Below are 18249 nucleotides of genomic sequence, written 5' to 3' on the forward strand. Positions count from 1 at the left end.
TTTGAATTTGTATTTATGGTTTGTGACTGAGCTAAAATATATGCTTCAGACCAGTCTTCCTCTGTGATATCCTCCTGTAAGTCTGCTTTCCAAGCCTGAAGGATATTATGTGATGATTCTGAGGATTTACTGACAAGGAGGTTATACAATAAAGAGACCTGTCCTCTGGAGTGTAAGGAATTGAGAATAATTTCTTCTAAAGTAGAAAGAGGGGGTAGTTGTAAGCTACAACGTTGGCAACTTAGGATGAAGCTTCTCAGTTGTAAATATTTAAAGAAGTGTTTGGAAGGGATTGTGTACTTAGATTGAAGTCCTTCAAATGACATGAAGACAGATCTATCATCGTATAGGTCAGCTACCGTAGCTATACCTAGAGATGCCCAGAATTTAAATCCTGTGTCAGACCTACCAGGTTGAAAGGCATTATTGCCATAAATGGGGGAAAATTGTGATAATGTTTGTGGAGGCTCAGCTAAATGTGCACAAACTTTAAACCAGACTGAAACGGTATTTTTAAGGTAAGGATTTTTTGTTTTGCTAGTTAGTATGTTCTTACTGGCAGAGTACATATATAAATTTGGGGGGATTTTGATTTGATGTGATTCAATTGAAATCCAGGATTGAGGACTCTTATTTTCAAAATAAAACATCCCTGCCCTGATTTGAGCTGCCCAATAATACCACTCAAGATTTGGGAGCCGTAGTCCACCTCTATCATACGGTAGAAAAGGTAACTCAGCTTGTGAACAGATGGACAAAACTCCCTATCTCTATGAGAGGATGAGTGAATGTTCTTAAGATGTCAATATTACCTAAGTTTTTATACCTCTTTCAATCAATCCCACTTGCACCACCATCATCTTTTTTTCCCTCATTACGCAAGCTTTTTTCTAATTTCATATGGAACAATAGGCTATCACTTCTAAATCTACCATAGGGTTATAATTGTCGGGAACAATCTTATCAACGTATGGAGAAATCTTAATGCCCAGATAAGTGAAGCCTTTTGGGGAAATCAGAAAAGGACTTTGTATTGGAGGATTTTCTGCCTCATTTTCATTCATGAACATAATTGCTGATTTAGTATCATTAATCTTATACCCTGCAAAGGACCCAAATAGCTTAATCAGTTCTAGTAGAGTGGGTAATGTATATTTCAAATTAGAACAAAATAAAAGGATATCATCTGCGTAAAGTGCTATACGATGATCTACATCTCCAATCTTTATGCCCTCTACTTTTGGATCTTTACGAATTGCCATAGCCAGTGGTTCAATAGCTAGAGTAAATAGCAATGGCGATAAAGGACAGCCTTGTCTTGTGCCCCGTAGCAGATGAAAAGGCTGGGAAGTCAGTCCATTGGTTAAAACCATGGCCTGTGGATCAGCATATATTAGTTTAATCCAACTAAGAAATGTTCCTTTAATACCATATCTTTGCATAACTTCAAATAGGTATTGCCACGACACCCTATCAAAAGCCTTCTTGGCATCTAGAGACAGAATGGCAGTGTCATGACAACCAGATTTTTCATAGATTATGTTGAGCACTCTTCATATATTATGAAAGCCTTGTCTTCCTTGAACAAAACCGTTCTGGTCAGAGTGGACCATCTGTAGCAAGAATGTTTCAAGCCGTCTAGCCAACACAGAGAATTTTAAGATCATTGTTAAGAAGTGAGATTGGCCTGTATGATGTACACAGGGAGGATGGTTTTCCTGGTTTTAACAAGAGTGAGATCTCTGCCATGTTAAGAGATGGAGGGAGAGAGCTGTTAACCAAAGATTCATTATACGTATCTAATAGAGGAGGTATTAGTTTATCCTTAAATACTTTATATATTTCAATGGGTATTCCATCAGGTCCAGGACTTTTTCCTCCCTTCATGCTGGAAATGGCCAGGGATATATCCTCAGCAGTTAGATCCAAATCTAGGGATTTTACAGAATTGTCATCCAGAGTTGCAAAACTTAACGAATCTAAGAAATCCTTTTGTGTTTCAATAGTTGTAGATGAGCAGTCTGTGTGATATAATTCTTCGTAAAATGTTTTGAAAGTTCTGTTAATTTCCTGTGGGTCATTAGTTTCTAAACCCTCTTCAGTTGTAATTGTATTGATTGTCCTCTCAGTTTCCAACTGCTTAATACGCCAGGCTAACAGCTTACTGGCTTTTTCACCTTGCTCATAGTAAGATTGTTTCAATTTCATTAGGCTTTTGGTTGCCTTGTTTATTGACAGTACATTATACTTAGCTCTATTTTCATTCAGTTCTTTAAATAATGCATCAGAGGGGTTTTTAAGATAATCTGTTTGAATGTTTTTAATCTTTTCTTCTAATTGCTCCATCTCTTTCTTCCAACTTTTGTGTTTAAAGCTAGTATAGCTTATCATCTGACCTCTCAAGAATGCTTTAAAACCATCCCTAAAGCGTACAGCAGCCGACGTTTGATGAGTATTCATTTCAAAGTAACAATCAATTTGCGCCCCAATACAATGCAAAAAGTCTGGATCCTTCAGCCAGAATGATTGAAGGCGCCATCTAGTGGGCCTACGAAAAGCTTTGGGTACATTTAAATTAAATGAAACAGAGGCGTGATCCGATATTACTATACTATCATACCAGCTGTCTGAAATAATAGATGTCAAATTGGCAGAGACTAAAATAAAATCTATTCTAGAAAAGGTCTGATAGGTACTCGAATAGCAAGAAAATGTTGACTTATCGGGGTGGGCTTTTCTCCATATGTCAATCAAATTGAATTATTTAATAAAATAAAATAACTCCTTCCTGGTCTGATTATGAGAGGTATCAATCCCTGTAGATTGGTCCTTTTTAGGTTGGAGAACACAATTGAAATCCCCACCTATAATATAACTACCAGGTAAATCAGCCAAGGTTAAGAATAAGTGTCTGAAAAATGAAGGGTTATCATCATTGGGGCCATATAAGTTGACTAGGTTTAATTTTTGTGACAGGATTTCACACTGAACAATAATATATCTACCAAATTTATCTTCAGCCACATTAATAAGTTGAAAAGACACAGACTTATGAATCAGAGTTATTACCCCACGTGAGTGTGGGCTAAATGAAGCAGAAAAGACATGGCCAGGTCATCGTCTTCTAACTCTAATTACATCATCAGGGGTCAAGTGTGTCTCTTGGAGAAACACTATCTTAGCCTGGATATGTTTAATCCTACTCATGACTTGTTTTAACTTGACAAGCTTATTTAAACCTCTTACATTCCAGGAGGTAAATTGTAGTTCAGAAGACATGTTGAAATGTTGTACATATGAAAGCAGTGGGCCTATTGCTAAAGTAACTAATGAGCCAAGGGGAGATGTGATAAGAAAAGCAAAAACATACCAAACAATAAACTGTGCCTATAAACCTGAGAAACATGAACATGAACCTGTGCATTTCCCCAAATGAAATACACACAACCCTCCCACATATAAGATTCTCAATGACTCCATAGTGGAGCCAGGTTATGGAGGTTAACTGGTCCTCCCATACACAAAATACAGTGAGGAACAGCATACCTGTTGAGCTCCGTGGAGCCCCACCAAAAGTGCAAACAAACTTTAAAACATTTTTAGTTGGATACTTGTAAATGCTTACTTTGCAATGCTTTCACCGTCCATTTTGTTGTTACCTTAACTGGCCACAGTTAGCAAAAAGAAAAGAGGGGATTACTCTATGCTTGATTCAGCCACTTCACCAGTGCCAGCTCGCTCAGTGTCCATCAGCCGCCGGACGAACTTCTCTGCCTCCGATGCGTTATCGAACTTGTGTCGTCTTCCCTGGAGGGTGATTAGCAGTGTGGCAGGGTGAATGACACCGAAGCGCAGTGTCGGGTACGAGAGGGCGGCCAACTGTTTCTTCACCGGATCAAAGACCTGCCTCCGTTTGCGCAGGCTAGTAGAGATGTCAGGAAAAACCAGAAGCTTCTCCCCGTTGTATTTTATCTCGCCCGCATGCCTCGCAGCTCTCATGACTCGTTCCTTATCAGCGTAGTTTAAAAACTTCATTATAATCACTCTCGGACGCACGGGGAGTCGGCCGTTGTCAGACTGCATCTGCACACTGCCTATTCGATGAGCCCTTTCGATAAGTAATGGTTTTGGGAACTCACCAAGCACTTCGGGGATCATGTTCTCAAGAAAAGCACACATATCAGTCCCTTCTTTTCCTTCAGGGAGGCCGACCAGTCTAAGATTCGAATGACGAGCCCGGTTTCCCCAAGTCATCCACTTTCCGCGCCAGCTCCTCCAATGTCGTTTTCATTATATGAGACTGAGCTCGTAGGGACGTGATTTCGTCTTCATTACTGCTAATTCTCTCCTCGGCTACTGTCGTGCGTCCTGATAATTCTTTCAGCTTGCCTTGTATTCCTTGAATGGCGCCAAGGAGGGCATCAAATCTCGACACAAAATCTTCCTTCATAGCCTCGATAGCAGCGATAATTTGACTGGAGTTAGCCAAGTCGCCACTGGCCTGCGCACCTGATGCTAGTCGTGCTGGGCTGGAAGGAGCGTCCGACTTTGTGGTCGATTTCGGTGGTTTAGGAGGCTTATTTGGCGGCATATTAGTTGCAAATCGACGTAAACACAGGAGTGTCTGAATATTTGCGCTGAGAGAAATATTCTGTTATTGTCCAACTATTATATTTTACACTTTCGGTCGGGAGAGCTCCGCCATGCGACCACCTAGCCCAACGCCATAACCGGAACCTCATGCCATCCTTTTGTTTGGCTGCTGTTTGTAGCACAGATGAGGGAGATTCAAAGCTCTCATATACTCTTATTTCAGCAATTGAGGCTGCAATGTCTGTCTCCACTCGAAGCTTTTCCTTCATTGTTTTTATTCTTATCTCTTCAGTTTTTAATTGTGCTTCTTTCATTTCTAAATCATGCTTTTTAGAGAGTGCAGCTGCACGTGCCATTAAAACTGCTTTTCTTGCTTCAGCCTTCATTCTTGCAGATGATGCAGAAGAGGCTATTGAGGATTTTGATGATCTGCTGCTTGATCTTATTGAGTCTTCTGACTGTCTCGTCAAACAAACTGAAGCACTGTCAAATGGTGTTATGTTATCAAGATTTTCATCCAGTTGCATCTCATCTTTACCTCCATTTTGTTTCTCACATTTAGCTCTCAGCCATGTTTCAGTTTCAGCCAAAAACTCTTTAAAATGGGCCATTTTTGGTTCAAACCACTCTGTCTGATCATGCTCCTTTTCTGCAGTGTCTAATGAACTTTGTACCAAATCATGCACTTGATTAAATTAATTCAAAGCAGCACCAAAGGATTCCATAATCAACTTCACTTCTTTAGCTTCTCCATTCCCAGTACGTCATAATTTCATTCATTTTGCGTGTGCATGCTCCCAGTTTGCCTCTACGTGAACCCATTATTTTCTTTATATGATCCCCATCTTTATCCATTTCAGTTACTTCAGCACTGTCTAATGCCTCCATACTGTCCATATAGCCAATGAAGTGTCTTAATCCTTTACTCACGACCTTGTTGGTTGAGTGATAGATGAGAGCATTCTATAATTCCACTTGTCCAGAGCAGTTTTTCCACTTGATGTCCCATCCAAACCTCAGTTCACACGCAGATGCTGTCTTAAGGTTTAGTTGATATTTATTCAAACAAAGCATAATATATGAAATTAACAAAAAACTCAAAATAAATAAACAAATCAATTACAGACTGCGGTGGAAAAACTGTTTGCTCTTCTGACTGGGCACTAGCTAAGTCTACTCATTTCCCTTAAGTCAAGTACCCGATAACCCTGAAAACATCGATGCAGTGACCGGTATGCACCACATGAGGGAGACATTTAGTTGGGTACACACACAAGTGACCTTCGGAAAATTAAAGATAAAAATGGCTCCAACACACATTTATTCTTAACAACAAACATGTTTATTGCTTTTTGAAATGTTTCTTTTTTATTGTTATTAAACCAACAGATGTGGTGGTGCAATTATAGTTATTCAGATTTCAAGTATTTCAGGAACCCCTGATTGTTTAACTTATTTGAAAAATAAATAAATAAATGTAAACAGCACATTAGACAATAATCACAGCACCAGTTCTGTACAGAACTGTAAAAATTAAAAATAAATAAAACAACTATACAATATTGCAACTCGTGAGAGTTTAACATCTGGTGTAAACAAAAATTAAAGTGCCATTTCTAAAGTAACAACAGAATTATGGCAAAACTACATATTGCATTTAAGAGCATAGAATTTAACACAACATTCAACCTGCAATATTTTTGAACAACCAAAACAACAACATAAGTTTTATATCATATAAAGTATGTTTGCTCTCATTGGATGAGAGGGTGGGGCAGGCTAACTTTCTGGCATAATGCATCATCAGCTCACACAAGCAGTAAAAAGACAAGATATTTAATGTTTTATCTTAACAATGCATTGTTTTTTAAAATATATATACACTTCTTCTGAAACAGAAAACACTGAGGCTACTTTGTCTCCTTGAGCCAGTTACTGAGACAAACGAGCCTGTTCACATGTTCAGAGCTTAAGGCTGCTCTTTTCTTCTGGATGATGTTCCCAGCAGGTGAGAACCCCCTCACACATGGGACAGAAGTGGCAGGGCTTGCTAGGTACTTTCTAGCCAGAGTGTAGAGCTGTGGATGTGCCCCTGCATGTGCTGACCACCACTGTAGTGGGCAGTCTGTCTCACTGATTGTCGGTTCTGTTTTACAGAGGCTCAAGGCTTTAGACCCTAAATCATCAGAGTCAGAGTCAGAAGAAAAGTCCAAAGGTCCCCTGTCAGTGCAACACGATCACCTGCATTCAGCAGGTCGTGTTTTGGCTGCTTTTCGTCTCCATAAAGCTGCCTGATCTTCCTCGCCATGGTTTTCCTACACGGGAGTTCGTGAGCAGGTCCGGTGTCGCGGTCTAACACAGACTGTAGCCCCCTGTCCTCGACCCCCGACAGCGGTCTGCAGTCTGCTGCGATCCATTTAGCCGGGGAGTTGTTTCAGACCCAGACTTCCTTATTTCGGCCCTGAACCTGGTCGCCTGCTCCAGTGCGGGCCGGCTGGGCCGGTTATTTACCGCTGAAAGCAGCTTCGTCGTCCATCGTTGTTGTTTGCGGATGTCGCTTGTGCATCAGATGTACAGGCGTGCTAGAACACGCGAATACAAAGGTTCCGTCTCCAAACGTTTAAAAAAATGTGATTAATTCCGATAAAAGTTTTAACGCGTTAAAATCTTTGTAATTAATTCATCTAAATTAACGCGTTAAAGTCCCGGCCCTAATATATATATATATATATATATATATATATATATATATATATATATATATATATATATATATATATATAAAATTTTCAACATTTGATATGTTGTCTTTGTACCATTTCCAATTAAATATAGGTTTAAATGATTTGCACATTATTGCATTTTGTTTGTACTTATATTTTGCACAGTGGCCCCACTTTTTATGCAAAGAACATGCATAGATGATTTTTAGTAATTGAGTTACTCAAGTTTCTTCATGAATCATTTCAGCACACATGGTCTGGGATGTAGTAGGATTCTGGATGTGGGAGAAATAGGCAGGCATGAAGACCCAACCAATCCGACAAAGGCTAAATCATCATAGCCAGACAACTGGGTTGGAACATCTCCAGAACAGGAAGGTTTGTGGGGTGCTCCTGGTCAGAGGTAGTGAGTAACTATCAACAGTTTGAGGAGAGACAGACCATAAACTAGCAACAGGGTGTCAGGCATCCAAGGCTCGTCTTATAAATTTACACTGATGCATTGCACCCTTCTGCTTGTGGGGCTACACAGCCACAAAGCGGTCAGAGTGCTAACCCGTCCACTGTTGAAAGTGGCTACAATGGGCAGACAAGCTTCAGAATTTAAAACAACACAACTGGTCTCTCATCAAGCCTCTTTTGAGAACGTTAGAGTTTTTAAAATCATAGTTTAACAAAGAAAAATGTGTTACTAATCAGAGCAACTCTGATCAGGTACTGATCAGCAGTCTTTGCATTTGAATAACATATTGAGAGAGAGAGAGAAAGAGAGAGAGAGACTCATAGCAGGTTTACCTGCAATTACACTATTCTATCACTAGGGGTTTCTGCACACACATGGTTATGAGCAGTTCTAAGTATACAAATATTTTGACAGACATAAAATTCTATGCCTAAAAACATGTATGTGAGGTTTACGCATGAAAATGTGTGTTTGCACGATTGATCAATGATTCCTCAGGTTTCTCTTGCATCGTGTTGATGGAGGGATCAGAATTTGATGCAAGCAACATCTGGCTTGGTCAACAATACATGCAGGTGGTGCAGTATGATGGTGTGAGGAACAGTTTTCTGGTCTACATTTCATCCCATCATAGCTACAGTTTATGTTCACAGGAGGTTTGGTTAAGATTAAGTGACCCTTATTAGTCCCACAACGAGGAAATTTCACCTCCGCATTTAACCCATGCATGAAGTGAAGCACCAAGAGAGCACACACACACTAGGGGGCAGTGAGCACCACGTATGCAGTTCTGTGTGATTAATCCCAGTGCTAGCGGTGTGTGTATTTGAGCTATGACTTTATAGTCTTTATGACTATACTCAGAAATAGTAAAAGACATGGTGACACACAGACCACAGTCCACAGAAAGTGATCTCGTCAGTTAGAAACCAAAAAAATAAAAATACATCCAAGAGACAGAGAGCAGTGCCACAGATGGGTGTCAAAGCTGGTATGAAACATCTAAACTTCCTGTCCTGAGAGCAAGTATGTATTCAGCAGTATCACCCAGACAGAGTCACTCTGAGAGCTGAAGACTGCAGTGGAGACTTCACATCTGCAGATACAGCAAAAACCCACTTAATGGCATCAACACGTTTACAGAAGATCAAAGAGCTGAAGATGAATGAGGATATATATGCAAATTCAGGAATTACAGACAACACATCAACTCATTCAGACGACAGCCATGATTATGAGGACATCTACGCCAATGAAGATGATGTCCCAGAGACGAGTGTGACCAGAAGCTGTAAAGGAACCTCAGGTACACACACACACACACACACACACACACACACACACACACACACACACACACACACACAAGGCCTATACCAAAAAGCACCCTGTGATCCTCCTCTAAGAAAGGAATTTGCTGACAACAACATGCAGATCTAGGGGTCAAGGGAGGTTTTAAAGCATTTCAGATGGAGTTGTGTGACGTCACATGGTCACGCAAGACTAACTCCAATTCAGTTACACATCTGAAAAGTGTTTGGTGCTGAGTTTCATCAAATATTCACTCATATTTCTCAAGGTGAGCAGTTTGAATGTGTATCTGTGTAACACTGTAATATACAAATATAAATATACATGCCCACTCACCCACAATCTTCATCACGCTTTAAAACGTTTACACAGCTTATGGTCTTCAGCCTCTTGTACTGTGTGACAGAACCTGTAAGAACAAGATCAGTGTATTAACAGTGACAAATCAGGGAGAACAGACATTCCGCATTAATCTTGTTGCTCATTAATGAATTTAGTGTTGAATAGAGTGTTGTTTATAAACATTGCCTGGCCTTCCGGGGTTGTAGGCCCAAATGTTTGTTAAGCAGCCTCAAACCTTATAAGGTTACACAGGCGAATGTTCACCCACTCAGCAAACTCGGAGAGAAAGAGGAAGAGAGTGCATGAGAGAGAGACAGAGAGGGCTGCAATAGATTGAGGTCACATGTACGAGACAAAGTTTGGTCGTGAGAGAGGCAGTTTGCAAAGGGCTCTTTATTCAGCTACAACAGTCAGTCTGCTGGTAATTAAGCAGAAGTAACTGACACTCATACATCATAGTTTCAAATGCACTTTTGATGGGCTCCTACTTTCCTGAGTATTTTAAAAATTTAATACTGGGTTCTCAGAGACGAGCAGAGATGAGATCACAGTCCAACTTAGCTTAAATGAATAACTCAAGAATGGCATACAAAACCAAGTGGGAAACGGTGCTGTGTCTCAGGATAGCACTCGGCTCTACTGCTAGCTGGATGGGCTACTGGAGCTGCAGGTTAAAATATTTTACTGTCCACTGACAGTAAACAGAATGGACGGTTAAAGCAATGTCTTAGCTTCCTTTATATTTATTTGGTAGCACTACAACATCCTGAAACTGTGGTGTGTGACTACTGCTGCGGCTCTATAAACCCACACTCCTTTGGGCAGAGTTGTGTGCGTCACTCAAACAGGTCCCTACTGAAATGTGAACCACTGTTCATTGACAATCATATAGTTACACCCCTTTTTGTTTTGTTTTGAGTCGGCTCCTTTACACCGTTTAGTAACATTCTTTCTGGACATATTTCAAAAATAACATCATTACTACATCTCAAACTTGACAACTTCACGTGACCTTCAGGTGTTCTGTATAACAAGTTTCATTACTTATTTACGATAAAAACACAAACTAAAAACATCCAAGCAAACCACAGAATAGAAAATAAAAATTCTGCACTGTAATCAAAGTCACAAAACAGTCTCTGGTCAACCTGGCTTATTATATTACCCCCCCCCCCCCCCCCTTTTTTTTCTTCCTTTTCTTCAGTCCCTAAGTTGTGTAGTCTCTGAGATAACAAGGTCTGACTGTTGCACGTCCAAACCTAGTAACAACTCCTTGATGACATTCAGTGTGTGTGTGTCTTGGAACAGTCATTGGTGATGTCCTGTTTTCTTTTCGAAGGTGTCGTCGGTTCCGCCGTAAAACTCCTCCATTTTCCAGTTTGAGTTCATAGGATCTGTGATCAACTGGTCTGATTACTGTAGCTGGCTTCCAGACTGTCTGTGGTTCAAAAGGTTGAACTCTTACTCTGTCTCCCTGTTTCAGAGGCTGCAAATCCTTTGCTGTTCGGTTATAGTATTTAATCCGTTGTTGCTGGTTGTTTCTCAGTCCTTGTGCGTTCTGTCGTGTCTCTGGCTTTAGAAGATTGTCAGTAATTGGTAAAAGAGTCCTTGTTCTACTGAAAAGTCTTTGGACTGGGCTTGTGTTGAGACCTTGGCTTGATGTGTTCCAGTGGTTCAGTATAGCTGGGTAGGGGTCACAACCTGATGCTTTTGCTTTCTTCATTATCCTCTTAGCCATTTTGACAGCAGACTCTGCTTTCCCATTGCTTTGGGGGTAACCAGGTGACGATGTTCTGTGCTCAAACTCCCATCTCTGGCTGAACTGCCGAAATTCCTGAGAAGTATACTGGGGTCCATTGTCTGAACATACGACATCCGGTATCCCATGTCTCGCAAAATGAGCTTTTAGCTTTCTTATTACCGTACTGGGTGTAGTATCTGGTAAGTAGTCTACTTCCCAAAAATTGGAGTAGTAATCCACTGTTACTAAATAATCTTTGTTCTCAAAGACAAATAGGTCCCATGGCCTGGTCTGTACCTCATGTGGATGTAAGGTTTCTTTTTGCTGTCGGATATCCATTGCTCTACATGTGTCACACTTGGCTACATAGGTTTTGATATGCTCGCTCATACCTGGCCAATATAACATTCTCTTGCTCGTCTGAGACATCCCTCAACTCCTAGGTGTGAGGAGTGTATTCTCTGCATAATGTCTTCTCTGAGTGTGTCTGGAATGAGTTCTTGTTCTCCTCTAAAGATTATTCCATCCTGGTAGATCAGTTCGTCTTGTAAGTTATAGTAGTGTGCCACTTCTGGGAGTATATTCGTTTTGTTTGCTGGCTATCCTGATTGGATTACCTGGATCAATTTCTGCAATTTCACATCAGTCTGTGTTGCAGAACGTATCACATTCAACCTCTCTGTTGAGATTTACCGTTTCAATCTCTGCTTCCACTGTGCCAGTGGCACTTTCAGGTAAGTATGCTCTACTTAAAGTATTAGCAAGCAGCATATCCCGGCCTGGCACACAGGTCACTTGAACACTGTACTTCTATAATCTAAGTAACATTCTTTGAAGTCGTTTTGGACCGCTGAGTAATGGCTTTTTGAGAATGTTTTCCAGTGGCTTATGATCACTATGTACTCTTACATGTCGACCATAGGTGTACTGATGGAACTTCTCCATTCCAAAAACTATTGCCAGACACTCTTTTTCTATTGGGGCATAGCCTCTTTCTGTAGATGATAGTGCTCTACTTGTGAAAGCTACTGGCTTACCATTTTGAGTCAAAGCAGCTCCTAATCCTGTTTCTGATGTATCACATTGCAGTGTCAATTCCTCTTTAGGGCTGTAGTATCTCAAAACTGGAGTCTTGGCTATATTAGTCTTTAGCCTCACAAATTTCTCGCTTTCTCATGCATCGGAGCCCAGTCCCATATGCTGTCTTTGTGAGTGAGTTGTCACAGTATCTCATAATCATCTGATAGGTGAGCATAAAACTTGGACGGATAATTCACCATACCTACAAGGCGTTGAACTGCTTTTACATCCGTTGGCCTTGGCATTTCGGTGACTGCTCACACCTTTTCTGGGTCTATTTTCAGTCCTTCTGATGTCAGCAAATGACCAATATAAGGAACTTCCTCTTTTCTCAGTTTGAACTTGTCTGCATTGAGTTTGATATTTTGTTTTTGACATCTGTTCAAAAAGTGTCTCAGTTTCTCATCATGGTCTTCGGTTGCACTTTCCACAGTTTCTCCCTCTCCTGTAATGAGAACATCATCAGCAATGATGTAAATACCTGGCAGGCCCTCAAGTGCCTGCATTAGCTTCCTCTGGAAGATCTCTGGTGCAGGGCTGATACCCATTGGCATTCTCAGCCATCTAAATCTGCCAAAGGGTGTGGAGAATGTGGTAAGATAGCTTGATTCCTCTTCCAGTTTCACATGCCAGAACCCTTGCTTCACATCACAGACTGTGAATTCTTTTGTGTTTGACAAGTCTGGCAAAATGTCATCAATGGTAGGAAGTGGAAAATGGCTGCGCTTGAGTGCTCTAATCAAAGGCTTTGGATCAATGCATATTCTTAATTTACCTGATGGTTTTTGTACAACTACCATACTGCTGATCCAATCTGTACTGCATTCAACAGGAGCTATTATTTGTCATCGCTCCAGATCTGCAAGTTCTTCTTTAAGTGGTTTCATCATTGCAACTGGTACTCTGCATTTGGGAGCTTAACTGGCTCTACTGTCTTGGCAATCTCAATGACGTATTCGCCTTGAAGACAGCCATCTCCTGTGAACGCATCTTTAAGTTCCATCATTATTTCCTCCAGTGTCCACTGTCCTCCCTCAGACTCCTCTTTTTTCACAATGCTGTCTATAGCAAGTATGTTCTCATACTGAACTCTGATCAATTTCATTCCTTCACTTGCGTTTCTGCCCAGCAAGGGAATACCACACTTCTGGTCCACCACCTGAAATGTGAACCACTGTTCATTGACAATCATATTGTTACAGTGTATAAACTGTATAACGTGTATAAACTGTGGTTTTGCTGAAATGGTCCATCTTAATTTTGGACTCTCTCTAGAGCGCCCGCTAGTGTTCCAGAAATCCAGAAGACATTACAGAGTGGTAGATCTCTTTACAAGTTTTCTGGGGCTACTCTGTTTACTCCTAGGCTCATGCTGTTTTCCTAAGCAAATAATCCCACCCTTCAAAATTCCCAGCAACAAAATACTAAATAATTGCTACTAAACCGAATGACTAAATTAACTGAAAGAACTAGGCATATAACAATACTTTTATCTCTACTCAAATACATACGTGCCAAATGTTTTCTATTGGTGAAAGGTCTGCAATGCAGGCAGGCCTGTTCAGCATCCCGGACTCTGCCGAAGCCATGCTGTTGTGATGGATGCAGTATGTGTCTTGCTGAAATATGCAAGGCCTTCCCTGATAGAGACGTTGTCTGGATGGGAGCATACTGTATGTTGTTCTAAAACCTCTATGTAATGCAACCCTATACCATCAGAGCTACCGGCTTTTCAACTGTGTGCTGACAGCAAGCTAGGTGGTCCCTCTTCTTTCCAGTCTGCACGACAGCATCCGTGGTTTCCAATTTTGATTAATTTGACCACAGAACAGTTTTCCATTCTGCCTCAGTCTATTTTGAATAAACTTTGGCCCAGAGAAGACGTCAGTGTTTCTGGATCGTGTTGACATATGGCTTCTTCTTTGCGTAATACAACTTTAACTTGCATTTACGGATTGCATGGCAAACATAATGTTCACAGACAATGATTCCTGGAAGTGTTCCTGAGTCCATGCAGTAATTTCCAGTACAGAATGCCTGTTTTCCATGCAGTGCTGTAACCGTCTGCCTTGTCCCTTGTGCACAGGGATTCTCTGAATCTTTTGATGGTATTATGTACTGCAGATGGTGGGATATCCAAAGTCTTCGCAATCTCATGTTGAGGAACATTTTTCTGAAGTGTTCCACAATTTTTAGGCACAGTTTTTCGCAGATTGGTGAATCTTTGCTTCTGAGAGACTGTGGCTCTAAATTGTTATTTTTATAACCAGTCATGTGAGGTTAGTTGCAAAATGCTCCCACAAGTTCCCATATCTGAAAATTCTTCTCTCTTCTCTGAATTCATCTGTCCACATTATTTGATACTTACAGTTAGACACAAGCAGACACAGAAACAAACTGGGAGTTCAACAAACTAGAATCAAACTAGAATCTGTCTGTATTCCCCCATTTTTTTCACACTTGTATAAGAATCCTGTGGTTTATATTAGGCTGTTGCTCTTATTCACATCAATTCAGGCACACACAAAACCCAATTAAGGCTAGAATAAACTTATTTTTGACTATATTATTATGTTTGACTATAAAAGCTGACTCAGGTTCTAGAATGATTAGCAATTACAGTTTGCTACCAGCATGCATCACGTTAAGTCAGCGCTGTGCAGGGCCGCATTAACTTTTGTGTTGAACTGGTACTAATGGATCAGTCACAGCAGCACTTCATCAGTGGTCACAGGATGCTGTTGGCTGGATATTTTAGTTGGTGAACATATATATTACCCACCCCAACTTAATGTTGTACAAAGTGTGTATGTGTAGGTATCACGCAGTCCACCAGCACGGACTCCAATTCCCAGAACTCTTTGGGTGATCATGTGACCCTGTCTCCATCACACACCTGTCAGACAGTGTGTCAAGTTCAGAGGCTGGATCCTTTGGAGGACGCAGTCTATGAAGGCATGTAGGCCCATGAAGGCTGAACTGAAATGAGATGGTCTGCCCTACGGTGGATCTTCTGTTTGCGTCACAGCACCGCTGTTCCCGCCCTTACCGTTGCACCTTGAACATCACTCCTGTTAAGTTATTTTAAAGTTCTTTAAAGATGGAGCCAGAAACGTTCATTTTAATTGTTTTTTTGTATTAGAGCTGGAGATACTTTACCACCAGCTACTGATGAGAGGGTTTATTCTTGCATCTCCACCATTCAGATATGGCCAATACAAAGAATGGCAAATGAGGCTGAAGCTGGTTTCCTACTTGTTTGCCAACGAGTTGTTCAAATATTTTTGGTTCCACCTTAAATGGTGCAGCAGTTACATTCTAGTATCTATCAAAGAAATGTCTTGCATTTAGGTAAAGTGAATACACTAAATTGGTGAATATTATTGTGTATCTTTCTAGTTTCCAGAGTCAATACGGTAGGAAGAAGATACTACAGACTGACTGCAGTGTGTCTGGGGCTGCTGTGTTTTCTCCTGCTGACTGCCATCACAGTGCTGTGGATCAAGTTCAACAACCTGACTACAGAGAGAGACCAGTTACAGACCAGCTACATCAACCTGACTAGAGAGAGAGACCAGATACAGACCAGCTACATCAACCTGACTAGAGAGAGAGACCAGATACAGACCAGCTACATCAACCTGGCTAGAGAGAGAGACCAGATACAGACCAGCTACATCAATCTGACTAGAGAGAGAGACCAGATACAGACCAATAATGAGAACATGGCAAATGAGATGGGCCAATTACAGAAAGAAAAGGAAACGCTTCAGAAGAATTTGGCAGAATTAGGTGAGTAAATAAAGCTCAAGTTAGTGATCCGAAGGAAACTAGATCTACTAGAACTACTCTAGAACTACTCTTAGTAGCTCATGACTGGGGGCCGTAAGATCAAGATAAAATCCATAAAATCAATATAATGCAGTAAGATATATCGGAGCACCCTCCAGACTGATGTGGACACATTATACAGGAATCACAAGGCAAACAGAGCCTAAAAACTGAAAATTGTTGTTTTTATATAAAGACACTCACAACAGCAGGCGTGCACTGCCCAGCGTCTCTGGGTGCCACTCAACTATGACTCAACTCTCTATTACTATATTCTAGGCCTGGGAAAAATCGAAATATTGATATGATACTTAAAAACGTGTTAAACAATAAAGTGCCCCATTAAATTAAAATCACATAAATAATGTAACATTGAGTGTCACCATCTTTTTGAAATATTTGTGGCTGTTTCTTCTCTATTTAAGGAGACACTTTTGTGCAAACACCACCCCCTGCTGGAGAAACTGTAGACTGATAAATCCTCTCTAAATGACCACGCGTCAAAGCCATTTTTCCATTTTTATGCAAATATGTCATCAGGTGAGCTAAGACTAACAAACACTGTTGTGCTGTCACATTAAAGACACTTGGTGACTCTGAAGTCTGCAGCAACGACATTAAAGCACATTTATTTAAAGATGCTTTAATCGTCTCTTAAGAAAGAGCAACAACTAATGACTCACTGAATGTTTCATGCTATTTTGAAATGTATAAACTGCTGAAAAGCCAGATATTTGAAAATGCGCCACACGACAGCACTGAGGAACAACAGGGAAGATGGGATAGCTGTGACTGAAGACTGCAGACAGCAACTGCTGTGATAGCAGACTAGCAGTCTTAATTCTGACTGTACGTTAAATAAAGACATAGTATTAACATCTTAATGACTGAATTAAGCAGAAAATCTGAAGAATCACTCGAGTTCCCCTTCAAATGAACTGACCTATTAATGCATGACTTTCTCTATGAAAAGAGCAAGAAAAGAAAACTTCCAGTTTCTACTACATCTCTACTGAGAAGAAGAGCTGGAGTGAGAGCAGAAAGTTCTGCAGAGAGAGAGGAGCAGACTTGGTGATCATAAACAGCAGAAAGGAACAGGTGAGAGAGAGAGAGAGAGAGAGAGAGATACAGTGTACTACACCTCTTTAGCTGTTATCTAATCACATTATTCCATACTGTACCATGTCAGGAGTTCATCAGTGAAGCATTTGGCAGCTCTGAAGCTTGGATTGGTCTGACGGATGTTGACACAGAGGGGGTCTGGAAATGGGTGGACAAATCAACACTGACCGCTAAGTAAAGGACCACTGAGCTGAGCTCTGCTCGTGATGCTGTATTCACTCTCTAGGAAGGTCTAGAGGTGTAACAGTGAAGACAATCTGATTCTCTGTGTTTCAGGTTCTGGTGGACAGGGGAACCCAATGATTATGGACGAAATGAGGACTGTGCTATAACTGGCTATGAAGGTGCTGGATCTGAACGAGTCTCAACCTGGGCTGATTATTCCTGTGATCGTCTTGCAGTTGGAATCTGTGAGAAAAGATTTTAGTTTAGTCTACATGAGGGTGAACAGCAGGACCTGAGTTTGTCTGTACGTTTAAGATTATATATGATATATTTTACACTCGTACAGCATTTATCTTACATTTTCTAAAAAAAATATGGATTTACTTGCAGCAAAAAAATAGAACTTTTGTAGCAAATCAGTTACTGCCTGACAAGCTTTTGAGCCTGGCACTTACCCCCACCCCCCCAACACACACACACACACACACACACAGTCTTTTACTTTTTATACTTTTATATATATATATATATATATATATATATATATATATATATATATATATATATACTTTTTAAGCATTAACTGCCTATTACAGGAATCTACCATTAAACAGTATAATTCAGAATATTTCAGCAGTTGTTAAACTATTTTACCTCATTCTGTGACTCAAACGTGCTTTTGCGAACAACTTCTGGTGTTATTATTCTTGATGATTCTTACTTTTATACTTGTTTACTGTTTTCCCTCAGTCTCCTGTCCTTTATATTATGTATACCAGTGAGTGTTGGAACAGTTGTGAAAATAGTCTTATTATAAAGTTAGTGGACGATACAGGGACTGTTAATCTTTTATGCTAATGGAGCTGTAGTTCATGACG

At 40.5% G+C, this 18249-nt stretch overlaps 1 protein-coding gene across 1 annotated transcript; it reads left to right on the plus strand.

The window, feature by feature from the left end:
* The first annotated feature begins 8804 nt into the window (after positions 1–8804).
* Positions 8805–17846, plus strand: LOC108413891 (C-type lectin domain family 4 member K-like). Its single transcript, XM_037532776.1, has 5 exons — positions 8805–9085; positions 15653–16045; positions 17058–17182; positions 17274–17380; positions 17483–17846. The coding sequence occupies exons 1-5, from the start codon at positions 8902–8904 to the stop codon at positions 17631–17633; spliced, it is 960 nt and encodes a 319-aa protein (XP_037388673.1). The 5' UTR covers positions 8805–8901; the 3' UTR covers positions 17634–17846.
* Positions 17847–18249: the final 403 nt, after the last annotated feature.

This window comes from Pygocentrus nattereri, chromosome 22 (assembly GCF_015220715.1).
Source record: "Pygocentrus nattereri isolate fPygNat1 chromosome 22, fPygNat1.pri, whole genome shotgun sequence".
Taxonomy (NCBI): domain Eukaryota; kingdom Metazoa; phylum Chordata; class Actinopteri; order Characiformes; family Serrasalmidae; genus Pygocentrus; species Pygocentrus nattereri.